Source organism: Medicago truncatula, chromosome 5 (assembly GCF_003473485.1).
Source record: "Medicago truncatula cultivar Jemalong A17 chromosome 5, MtrunA17r5.0-ANR, whole genome shotgun sequence".
Lineage (NCBI taxonomy): Eukaryota > Viridiplantae > Streptophyta > Magnoliopsida > Fabales > Fabaceae > Medicago > Medicago truncatula.
Window position 1 is genome coordinate 27,833,919 of NC_053046.1, and position 12,577 is coordinate 27,846,495.

Consider the following 12,577-nt stretch of genomic DNA (forward strand, 5'->3'; position numbering starts at 1 on the left):
ACAAGATCGAGTTGGTAAGAATAAATAAAAAAAATTATCTTCATTTTATTTATTTATTTTGATGATTAGCAATCCTAGGACGGTCCATTTACCATTCTGTTATAAATGGTTTATTCTATTTGTACAGATATGGTGGAGGGGCACATTCAAAGTCCGGTTGGGCTTTGAATGTGCCATCAAATCTTTGCCAAGTTGCTTGGAATTGCTTCAATTGCAAAATTGCTGGTTGCATAAAGATTGTTGTTATTTGAGTGAGAAACATATTTGAGTGAGTTTTCTTTGAGATTGCGCGCGTAACCAACTGAAACCGAACTAAATTGTTGTTATTTGGTTTCAGTGGCGGAGCCAGGAAATTTATGGAGCCTGGGCGAAAAATTAATCGTAAATTCACATGTGACATAATATATAAACAGTCATAAATCGATTTTTTTTTTTTTACCTAAAAAAAATCAAAATAAATGAAGTTTATCATTTTATCAACAAAAGTACAATTTAAAATAGGGTTATTAATTTAAATTAACCACGTAATATACGTGAAGTCTGAAAATTGACCCTGTAATTAAATAACATGTATTCTGACCATGTAATTCGAGATTTTTATTATTTATAACCTGTAATATACGCGAAGTCCAAAAAAGCAACTGAGAGATTGAATTTTTTCATGATTTTCCAGCGACGAGTTAAGAACGTTAAAATATGGCTTTAACAAAAAAATTATAAATTTTCGACAAACGACAAATTAATTATGAATTTTTAAAGTGTCAAAAGCTCAAAAAACAAAACAACAGAAATCTCGATCTATAAATCAAATTTTGAGCTCATTATTTGCAAAGACATCTATAAAAATACATAAAAGGGATTTGTAAAGTTTCATAGCATTTCGAAATCGTTTAAATTTATTTTGATTTTTCAACTGAAACGTGCAAAATTGAAATTTTGTTCCGCGTAAGCGTATACTCACAAGTCAAATTTAGTTCCCTAATTTTGTAGGCATGACTAGAACATGATAAGAAACATTCACAATGAAATTTTGTAAATTTTAAACGAGATACAAATTAATTATAAATTGTTTAAGAAATTCATAATTACGAGGGAATAAAAATTCATAATTAATTTATCCCTGGTCGAAGAAATTTAATTTTATGTAAAGCTATATTTTAACGTGCTAAACATGTAAGAAAAAAATAGTGAAAAAATTCAACATTTAGGTCACATGTTTAGACTACACGTATATTATAGGGTGGTCAAAATTAAATAAGAAGAAATTCAAGTTACAATGTTAGAGTATATATTTTGTATTTTATTGGGTCATTTTTCAAACATAAAGTATATTAAAGAGTCAATTTGAACAATTAACCCGTTAAAATAAGAGAGATGAAACTGTCAATAGTGTGCCAAATAAAATTCCAAGACCTATTTACGTGTGACAATTTTCAGATTGCCCAAATTTTTCTTTTTATAAATGTGTTAATGAACTTTTTGGTTGAGTCTAATGTGCAAAAATTATCGATCGAGCCCGGGCGACCGCCCGAGGTCGCTACACGGTGGAACCGCCCATGTTTGGTTTACGAAAGTCAAAGCCCAACCGGGCTAACATCACCACCATTCATTGTGATAACATTTCATATAAAGTTGTTCAAAAATGAAAAACCTTATGATGCATGGAATGAATATACACGTAGATTTTAGGTTCATTTTCTGCGTGACTTAACTTAGGAAGGAGCCGTTAAACTTGTGTATTGTTCATTGGAAGACCAATTGGTTAATATATCCTCTCCCAAACTAAACTTATCACAAATGCGTTTAACAGTTTTCATTTGCACATTATAAGCTTGTCTCTCAGTTTTAATTTGCACATTTAAACGCATTTGTGATAAGTTTAGTTTGGGGAGGATATGTTAAGCTTTGATTGGTTAAGCTAATTGTTGAATTAGTTTGTTAATTCGTTAGCTTGTTAGATAAGCAAGTTATTTCGATTACGGTTATGTGTGTAATCTTACACACCATACGTGCTCTAACTTCGTCATTGCCATAAAAAAACAGTTTTTTTATCATTCAAACTCACAGTCAAGACTCAAACATAATAATTACCAATAAAAATTAATTGCAAATAAAAAATATAAATTTGAGTTCTTTATAAATTAAGTATAATCTAACCAATAATTATTCGATGCTAACCATGGAATTTTTTTTGAATAAGCTTTGATTGAGTCTCAGACTGCGACGGGGTTTCGAAGAGCAATCGGCGCTTAGCTCGAAAGTAGCGCTCGATTTCGTCAACGTAGCCGACTAGATTTCCGGCACTTCGGGTTTTTCGCATGCAAAGTTTTAAAAGTAAAAGGGCCTTAGTCTAAACGGTGTAATAACGGATTGCAATATTGCTAAAAACTTGATAGGCCGCAAGTATACGACTATGACGGTTTTAGTATAAAAAATATTGTATCCACATAGACCAATTTAACAAATACCACTATCGATCGTTCCTATGTTTATCTAAGGCCAATTCAAAACAATTTTGTTTCGCGCATAAAAATAAAATAATTAATTTAATTTAATTTAATTAATAATAACAACGAGATCGGAATGTAATTTCGTCGACCGTTGATACTCACAAAATAATAATTTTACGATTGAAACGAGATATTTGTCTTCACAGAAAAAAAATTAAGTTAAAGACACCGCTTACTCTAACACATGCGCCTACAGAAATCGAACCTAAAACTGCCCGCTTTCGCGTGGTACAAATTACAGCTTCGAAGCCCTGTTTTGAAAAAAATTGAATAAGTTGAATTGGGTTGAATTAGATAGATCTTCAAGCTCATCTCTTCATTGTTCTGTTTCACACTAACCTTACACACCAACCGAATATTATAAAGCACAATCCTGTGCATCTTACACGTACTCACAAAAACTGTCTCGCTGGCATCCCCAAATCTCTCAAATCAATCCATTTTGACAAAAGACAATTCAACTTCAACACTTTAATAACTCCCAGTCAAACTCCCAATTTCCCAACCCATCCTAAATCATCAAAATTCATTTCCAGTAACCAAAAATAACATATGCGTTCATTTCAATTTTCAAGCATATAAGATGAAATCAGAAACATTAACACTTGTTTTGGTGAATCTAGCTGGAATAATGGAAAAAGCAGACGAATCATTACTTCCTGGTGTATACAAAGAAGTTGGTGCTGCTCTTCATACTGATCCTACAGGACTCGGTTCGCTTACTCTCTTTCGATCCATTGTTCAATCTTCTTGTTACCCAATTGCCGCGTATCTCGCCACGCGTCATAATCGTGCTCATGTTATTGCTCTTGGTGCTTTTCTTTGGGCTGCTGCTACTTTTCTTGTTGCCTTCTCCTCCACTTTCTTTCAGGTAATGCATCAAATTAAGTTTCTGAAATTATTGTTATAGGGTAGTGGACATAGGCTTTGTTTGGTAAAATTAAGTTATATGCTCCTAAGCTTATAGTTGATAGTTGAAAAGATACCTTATACTCCATCCGTCTCATTTTAGTAACAGTACTTAATAAAATGATTAGTTGACTTGATTTTAACGGTAAAATTAGTATCATTTATGAAAACACACGTATTAATTGTAGTTAATGAAGTAGTTAAGTTGTATAAAATTCAATAAATAAATGTATGTTAGTGGGAAAAATCAATAAATACTACATTAATATTCTCAATTGACAATTATTTTGAGATAGAGAATAATGTTAAAGTGACAATAAAATGAGACGGAGAAAGTAGATGATAGTGGAAAAACTAGCTTATAGTTTTATAGCTGAAAAGTTAGGTTATAACAAATAGCTGAAATGTTAGCTGATAGCTAATGACTTATAGCTGACAAATGGATTAATTTAAATTAACTAGCTGTTTGGTTTAGATTTTACCTGGAATTACGTGTGTTTCAAAGCCAAAGCCACACTACCTCATAAAAATAAGAGGATAGGAATACTAGCTTCTATCTAAAATCTGTGTCTAGAGCAAACATAACGCATAAACAAACACAGGCTGAATTGTTTTGTAAATATAAAATGACGTAAAAATACATAATTAAAGGAGGGTGGTAGTTACTTGCCTTGTTTACATGAGTTAGTGGGTCGTTATTTTACGAAAGCATAAATAAATAAATAATAAAATAAAAGTAATAAGGTTAAAATTGGAAGAAAAGCTATAAGCTAATGAGAAAGCCTGTTACCAAACACTTTTAATTTTATTGAACAAGCTTATAACTTAATCCAATAAGCTATAAGGTAGCTTATTGGCATTACCAAACACAACCTTAGTCTATAAAATTAACAAAATTTTAAAAGGGTCCTTAAATTTGACAATTCTCAACTGTGTAAACATTCATTTTTTTTATCCTAAATGTGTAAGGAGCTGTCATTATAGTTTCTAGATGTATCAAAGTTATGAAAACATCTCTTAGTTAGTGTGATATAGAGACGTGAGTGAGGACTGATGAGGAAAAGGGGGTATAGTGTAGTAAAGAGTTTGATAAGGTTATACGGTAAATAGTGGAGTAGGCTGCTTAGTTGGCAGGTTTTTTATGCTTTACTAGTATAAATAGTGGTAAAATTAATGAGTTGGATAAAAATATGACTGTGGTGTTGTTTGATTCGTGTATCCGACCTCACTTGGTGGGATAATGCTTGGTTGTTGTTGTATAGTTTAATACTTCCATCTTATATTTTGAAATGTTAATAACTTAGGGATTAAATTGACATCTTACAATTTCAGGGATAAAATTGGTGATTTTCTTGTTATACAACTGATTGAATTCAGTTTGAATTTTGAAGTCAATTGTATTTTAGGTAGCAGTTTCACGAGGATTAAATGGGATTGGTCTTGCACTTGTAACTCCTGCAATTCAGTCCCTAGTTGCAGACTCTACTGATGATAACAATCGTGGCATGGCTTTTGGATGGCTTCAACTAACCGGAAATCTCGGTTCAGTTGTTGGTGGCCTCTTCTCAGTGTTGATAGCTCCAATAACAGTCTTTGGTATCGCTGGTTGGAGAATTTCATTTCATGTTGTTGGATTAATAAGCATTATAGTTGGTACTTTAGTTTTCATCTTTGCCAAAGATCCACATTTCGAAGATAAGGGCACACTGGCAAAAGATAGCAACCAAGTTCCAAAGGAAACATTTTGGTCTGGAGTAAGAGATTTGTTGCAGGAAGCCAAATCGGTTTCTAGGATTTCGTCTTTCCAGATAATTGTTGCACAGGGTGTTACTGGCTCCTTTCCTTGGTCGGCTTTGTCATTTGCGCCGATGTGGTTAGAGCTGACTGGCTTTTCACATGCAAAAACTGCTTTCCTCGTAGCTTTGTTTGTGGTTGCAAGTTCTGTTGGTGGTTTGTTTGGTGGTAAGATGGGAGATATCCTTTCAAGGCATCTTCCGAATTCAGGGAGGATAATTCTAGCACAGATAAGCTCCGGATCCGCGATCCCCTTGGCAGCGATTCTTTTGCTGGGTTTACCAGATGATCCATCTACAGCATTGTCACATGGTTTGATGCTCGTCATTTTGGGGCTCTTTATATCTTGGAATGGTCCTGCTACAAATAAGTATGTATTTCTACGTAATCTGTTTTTGATCTGTTTGCTTGATCATTTTCCCAATTCATTATCCTAAATTGGTTTAGTAGTTTAAAACTTGCCATGAACATTTTTCAAATATTTTTTGCAACTTCCAAGTTCTTTTAGAAGATTAATAATTGAGATTATATATTTATCAATACTTGTTGCGATAAATTGTTGGTCCCTGATTATGAAACACATGTTGAATTTTGTTTATCAATTAAATTTTTCAATGATTACAGAATTGTTTGGTTTTTTACACATTTTTGAGTATTTTGGTTTACTTTGTGGCATTGTACAACCAATTATTTGTCTACATAAGAAAGAAATGAAGCATACATCTCTGTGGTTGTAATATAGCTTCTTCAAGTTTATATGTTTGTGCATAATTTAATTGGTTAAACTCTGTGGACTGGACATCAGTCCAATTTTTGCAGAGATAGTTCCAGAGAGATCCCGAACAAGTGTGTACGCATTGGACCGATCCTTCGAGTCTATACTATCATCTTTTGCTCCTCCTGCAGTGGGGATATTGTCTCAGCATGTTTACGGGTATAAGCCTATTCCCAAAGGATCTAGTGCATCTCAAGAGATTTTAACAGACAGAGAGAATGCTTCATCATTGGCAAAGTCTCTTTACACAGCAATAGGAATTCCAATGGCTCTATGCTGTTTAATCTATTCATTTCTTTATAAGACCTATCCGAGAGACAGAGAAAGAGCTAGGATGGAGGCTTTAATAGAATCGGAGATGCAGCATATTGAATCAGATGGGTTAGTCGTGGATAAGTCCGAGGAATTATCTATTGGAGATTATGATGGTGATGGAGGTGATCTTGATGATGAAGAGAATATATTGCTCTACAGGCAGTTGACATTCTCCAACTTAGCTGATTAGTTAATTCAAAAATTTATAGAGAAGAGAAAAAATTTCATATTTGCTTAGTGGTGGTGAATTTTTTAGAACAAAATTTTGACCAATTTTGGCATTCACCAAACATGGATTGTAATAGAGCAAACAGTATACACCATAGTTTCATAGTGTTATCTTTCACTTATGAGGGAAGAGTTTCTTTTGTTGTAGGCAATTCGATTGTGTACACTATTATACATAGGATGACAATGTAAATTTATATGGTTTGGCTAATGTAATTGACATTCTGATTTTTTAAATGTTCTTTCATAATGCTCAGGTATAGGATTTGATTCTTCCGATGGCTGAGCATATAACATTGTCAATTGATTTAGTTTTCTGAAAATATAAAAATTAGGTTAGGTAGATAAAACTCCATGTAAAGCCAAAGAGAACTACCGACTTCAGCAATGAATTTCTGTTTTTTAGTATTAATCTAATGATAAGATTTACTTTTTCTGGAATATATAATTATGTTAATTGCAAGAAAGCATAGAATTAGTCTTTACTAACTTGTTCCTGTAGAATTAATTTTAGGCTAAATTGTATTTTTGGTCCCTTAACTATTTAGGTTGTATTTTTGGTCCCTTAACTATTTAGGTAGTATCGCTTTCGTCCCTTAATTAAAATTTGATTTATTTTGGTCCTTTAACTTCTATATGTCACACATTTTCGTCCTTTCCGTTAGTTTTAATTTAAAAACGTTAGATTTTCTTCATTTCCTTCTGAACTTTCTATGGGATTCTTGTTGTTGAAGGTTGATGGAGATGATATAAAGATGAAAAAGACGAGAAGAAAATGTAGAAAACCTAACGTTTTTGAATTAAAAACCAACGAAAAGGACAAAAATGTGCAATGGAGAGAAGTTAAGGATCAAAATGAATCGAATTTTAATTAAGGGACCAAAACGATACTATTTAAATAGTTAAAGGACCAAAAATGCAATCTAGCCTTAATTTTATTATGATTAATACCCCCATGAATCTGAGGCATCCTGCTAGTGGTAAGCACAAACTTTTATGTGCTCTGTATGTGAAATTCTACTTACCTAAGCTTCTATCCGTTTTGATTCTAGAAACTACCTGCAATAGGCACAGTTTATAAGATAGTTCACTTGCTAAAAAAAATTCAAAGAAGGGTTTAATGTACTTACTATTATTAAAAGTTGAAATCTGTGATACAGTCCGATTAATTTCATATCTATGTATGTCTCACACTCACTCACCTGTGCTGGTTATGGAAAAACAAAGGTTCTTTATTTTCATTATCATTTTCTAACTGCAGTTACAGTTTTAATTAGTTTCTTTCTTTTACAATTAATTTCACTTCAATTTGGTTTTCAATAGGGGTCCACCGAGATGTTTACCCTGATGTTGTAAAATTTGAGCTTGTGTGTTACTACCCAAATCGTTTGGTATTATAGTAAATTCTTGTAAATATCAAATGAATGTGGCAGTTGCGAACTTGCGATAACAATAACCTGTGTACTATATTCCTTCAAAAAAAAAAAACAACCTATTTTTGCATGGAGTTGTGAATTGGTGGTTTCTAACAAGTCAAATTAGTTGTGAAGTATGTGTTCGTGTATGTCCTATAGATTTACCCGTTGTTGATTGGAAATTGGAAACTGATATTCGAAAGAAACGATTGCTAAATTACAGTATTGATTTCGAAATCTGTATTTTTTGTGGTAACTGTATTGAGTATTGCCCAACAAATTGTTTATCAATGACTGAAGAATATGAACTTTCAACTTATGATCGTCACGAATTAAACTATAATCAAATTGCTTTGGGCCGTTTACCAATGTCAGTAATTGATGATTATACAATTCGAACCATTCAAATAAAATAAAAAAAGAGAATTTTTTATAATTAAAAATTATTTTTATTCTTAATAAAATAAATATAAAATAAAAAAGAAAATCAAAATAGTATAGAATAGACTATATATATAACTCTATAAATAATGATAATCTATATATATTATAGATTATATAGAATATATAAGAGATAAGAGAATAATCAAAATAAAATATTATCAAAATATAATAAATAAAAAATTAAGTATATGAATTTTTTTTTCCTGGTCATATCAATACGGTCATGAAATTTCGATTTCTTTGTCTTTTTTTTTTTACATATAATGGATTTGTCTGAAATGCTACACGATTTTCTTTTAGTCTTTCTGGGATCGGGTATTATATTAGGAAGTTTAGGAGTAGTATTACTTACCAACTCTATTTTTTCTGCTTTTTCGTTGGGACTGGTTCTTGTTTGTATATCCTTATTATATATTTTATCAAACTCCCATTTTGTAGCTGCATCACAGCTACTTATTTACGTGGGAGCTATTAACATTTTAATCATATTTGCTGTGATGTTCATGAATAGTTCCGAATATTACCAAGATTTTAATCTTTGGACTGTTGGGGATGGAATTACTTTGATAGTTTGTACAAGTATTTTTGTTTCACTAATAACTATTATTTCAGATACTTCATGGTACAGAATTATTTTGACTACAAGACCAAATCAGATTATTGAGCAAGATTTGACAAGTACTAGTCAACAAATTGGAATTCATTTATCAACCGATTTTTTTCTTTCATTTGAACTAATTTCAATAATTCTTTTAGTTGCTTTGATAGGTGCAATTGTTGTAGCTCGCCAGTAAAAAATCTTTATAGAATTAGTAATATAAATCAAGATTTTTTATTTTTTTTTCAATTCTATGTTATGTATAAACTCTTTTTTTTTATTGCCAATATATTCTTTTGTTCCAGACTTGGTATATTCTTTAGTCAATTGAATCTATTGAATTGTTGTTCATATTGAAATGAATCAAAATTAATAAGGAGTTGGTCAATGATGCTCGAACATGTACTTGTTTTGAGTGCCTATTTATTTTCTATTGGTATCTATGGATTGATCACGAGCCGAAATATGGTTAGAGCCCTTATGTGTCTTGAACTTATACTGAATGCAGTTAATATAAATCTCGTAACTTTTTCTGATTTTTTTGATAATCGCCAATTAAAAGGAAATATTTTTTCAATTTTTGTTATAGCTATTGCAGCCGCTGAAGCAGCTATCGGACTGGCTATTGTTTCCGCAATTGCTCGTAACAGAAAATCAACCCGTATCAATCAATCGAATTTGTTGAATAAATAGCATTAATTAATCATAATTAATAAAAAAATTCAATTCAATCAAATAGTGAGTGTAATATTTATCAATTCAAATTAATATGTATTCTACACAACTTATGATCATGTTTGCATTGCCTAAATCATAAGAAATCAAAGTATCCTCTTCTATTCCTTATTCTAAATTTATCTAGACATCTTTTTTGATTAACAATTAACAATATTATAACAAATCATTGATTCATCTGGTATATAAATATATGATTCATTTACGAGTTTACTAGATCGATAATTTTCATTTTTTATGTTCAAAAATTACTATAGATACAATGTCACATTCAGTAAAGATTTATGATACATTCAGTAAAGGTGTTGAACTTTTGGGTATTATCGCTTGATCAGGTAATTGTTATTTTATTGTCGATTGTCAATTTTGCAAGTAAATTCCTTTAGGATAAGGAATAGTTCAAGTTTGGGGTTGTGATGACGTCTCGTCATTACGTAATTTCTATGTAATTTGATCACATTTTGGAGTTCACAAGGCAACTTATGCAGCAAGAAAAGCAGAAAAACTGAAGAAAATACAAAGAAAGAAAACGTGACACAATTCTAAAAGACCAAAATATGTTTTCGACATTGAGAAAAACGTGTCACGATGGCAAAAACGTGACACAATTTGAGGAAACCCTAACTCAACATATTTTTGTACCTATTTAAGCTAGAGTCTATTCCAAAGACAAGGGTTACGATTTGAAGAGAGCAAAGTGCGATTTTGAGACTACAAGACGGCTAGGAGGGCAATTTCTTCATCCTTTTACTTGTTCATGTATGTATTGATTCCTCTAATGATTATGTTATTTTTAAACACCATTATGAGTAGCTAAATCCATTAGAGGTTAGGTCTGAGATGATTCTTAGTAACCCTAATTGAACCATGTTGTTGTGAAACTCTATTTATTGTGAATGACAATCTAGTTTTTATTCAATTCAATTGTTCTTAATACTATTTATATCCTGATCAAATATAAACATGATTTAGTGAGAACGAATGACTACCGACCCTAGCTTTCGACTTAGACCTAATTGAATTGTTCTAATAAACATGGTTAGTCTAGGAATGTATAATCCTTTATTAGTGATATTAGGTTAACGTGCTTAAACCTTCAAAGGTTATTAGACCACCTAAGGAATTAGGGGTTGTAACCCTATAAGAGGGTCGTAACTCAAGGGATTGGTTCGGACTATTTGGTTAACTATCATGGAACTAGCGAATCATTGATAAGAATAGGTGCAGTATACCAATTAGAGGAGCATAGATGATTCGAAGACCTAAACTCATCTCTCTCTTATTCTTAAAACCAACTTTACTTTTTGTCATTACTTTTATGCAATCAAACCAATCAACTGCCTAGTGGCAAATCAAAAGAACTTTTATACATCTTAATTTACAATGTAATTGAATTATTGAGATTAAAACCAGTACTTATGGGAACAATATTTTTACTACTTTGATATTATTTGGTACACTTGTTAAACTTCTATCACATTTAATTTGGCAAAACACCCATGTGATTGTGCAGCTATAGAGATTAGGGTGTGCCCTGTGCAGGAATTTCATAAATTGACAACTAGCACTTCAAATTGCATATATCAGCTTAGGTATAGGTTGACAAATTTTGCTACAATTCAATTTTTCTCTTTAATTGTTATAGTTATATCTATATATTTTGTCTTTTATTTATTAATAGCTTAATTATCTAAACTCAAGCAAGATCCAATCTAGATGACACCATACTAAAGCTATTAAATTTTAGGACTCAGATGAATTTTTAAAACTAAAGATTTGAAATTTATATATTAGTACTTTTTATTTTATAGGCTAAATTAAAAAAATGTTCTTTATGTTATTTAATCGTATCAAAGTTGTCATTTAACTATTTTTCATACCATTTAAGTTTTTAAGTTATTTAATTGTTATAAGTTGATACTTTAAGTTTTTATTGTATCACTTAGGTCTTTAAGTTATTTAAATGTAATAATTTAGGGAATTTTAAATCCTTTTTTTTAGGGGAGGGAATTTTAAATCTTAAAAATGTAAGTTATTCGATGTTAAAAAATTACAATTAAATAACTTAAAAACATAAGAGATATGAAAGAAAAAAAACTTAAAAGAACAACTTGTTATAATTAAATAATTTAGCCATAATTAAATATGCAAGAGTGTAGTTCTAATAGTGATTAACTATGTCTTTGGCGTCGTCAACGTTGCAGATCCGGAGACATAAATATTCCGGAGATTTTAATATAGTCATATTAGTCATATTTGTAGGCATAAGTACTTTGCCGTTTTATGCTATTAATATGGATGTTGTGAGTTTGTTCACATATTCATCCTTTTTGTTTTTAGCGAATTTGAATTTGTATTGTATCGACGTACTCTATCTATTTGAATGAATGAATATCGTTTATTTTTGTCAAAATAAAAACTATTACATATTGAAGGATATTTTTCATATTTAAAGTCATTGAATCTTTTTTCAATTATTAATACGTTGAATTTAAGGTAGTTGAGATTAAGGTCAATTTCTATGCAAAAACAAGTTTTTTGTGAAATAATGATTAACTAGATGCTCTTTTGTTTTGTTTTTGATTTATGGTTATGTTGCAGGCTTGTAGCTTGCTGTAGGGGTTATCTTCGGTGCTGAATTTAGTTGCAGTATTTAAACTTTGTATGGTTTGTGCTTATAATAAAGGGAAAATTACAACAACCTCCCTTGAGGTCGTACATGGTTCAATGGCAGAACAAGTGACCAAGGATGTGGAGGGTTGTGCAGCGTTTATTTGTCTTTTTCACGGGAGGTGGTAGATAACTTTAACAGAAGGTGGATGATTTTAACGGCAGGGAATAATTATGTCAAGTG

General features: G+C 31.2%; 1 protein-coding gene across 3 annotated transcripts; it reads left to right on the top strand.

The window, feature by feature from the left end:
* Nucleotides 1-2,794: 2,794 nt before the first annotated feature.
* On the top strand, nt 2,795-6,793 carry LOC11433553 (protein spinster homolog 3). 3 transcript variants are annotated; one of them, XM_003615028.4, is made up of 3 exons: nt 2,795-3,381; nt 4,826-5,583; nt 6,019-6,793. In XM_003615028.4, the coding sequence occupies exons 1-3, from the start codon at nt 3,094-3,096 to the stop codon at nt 6,491-6,493; spliced, it is 1,521 nt and encodes a 506-aa protein (XP_003615076.1). In that variant the 5' UTR covers nt 2,795-3,093; the 3' UTR covers nt 6,494-6,793. The 3 variants fall into 3 exon arrangements, with proteins under 3 accessions (XP_003615076.1, XP_013454040.1, XP_024640966.1); XM_013598586.3 differs by having other exon boundaries at nt 3,242-3,381; nt 4,811-5,583; XM_024785198.2 differs by having other exon boundaries at nt 3,245-3,381; nt 4,752-5,583.
* Nucleotides 6,794-12,577: the final 5,784 nt, after the last annotated feature.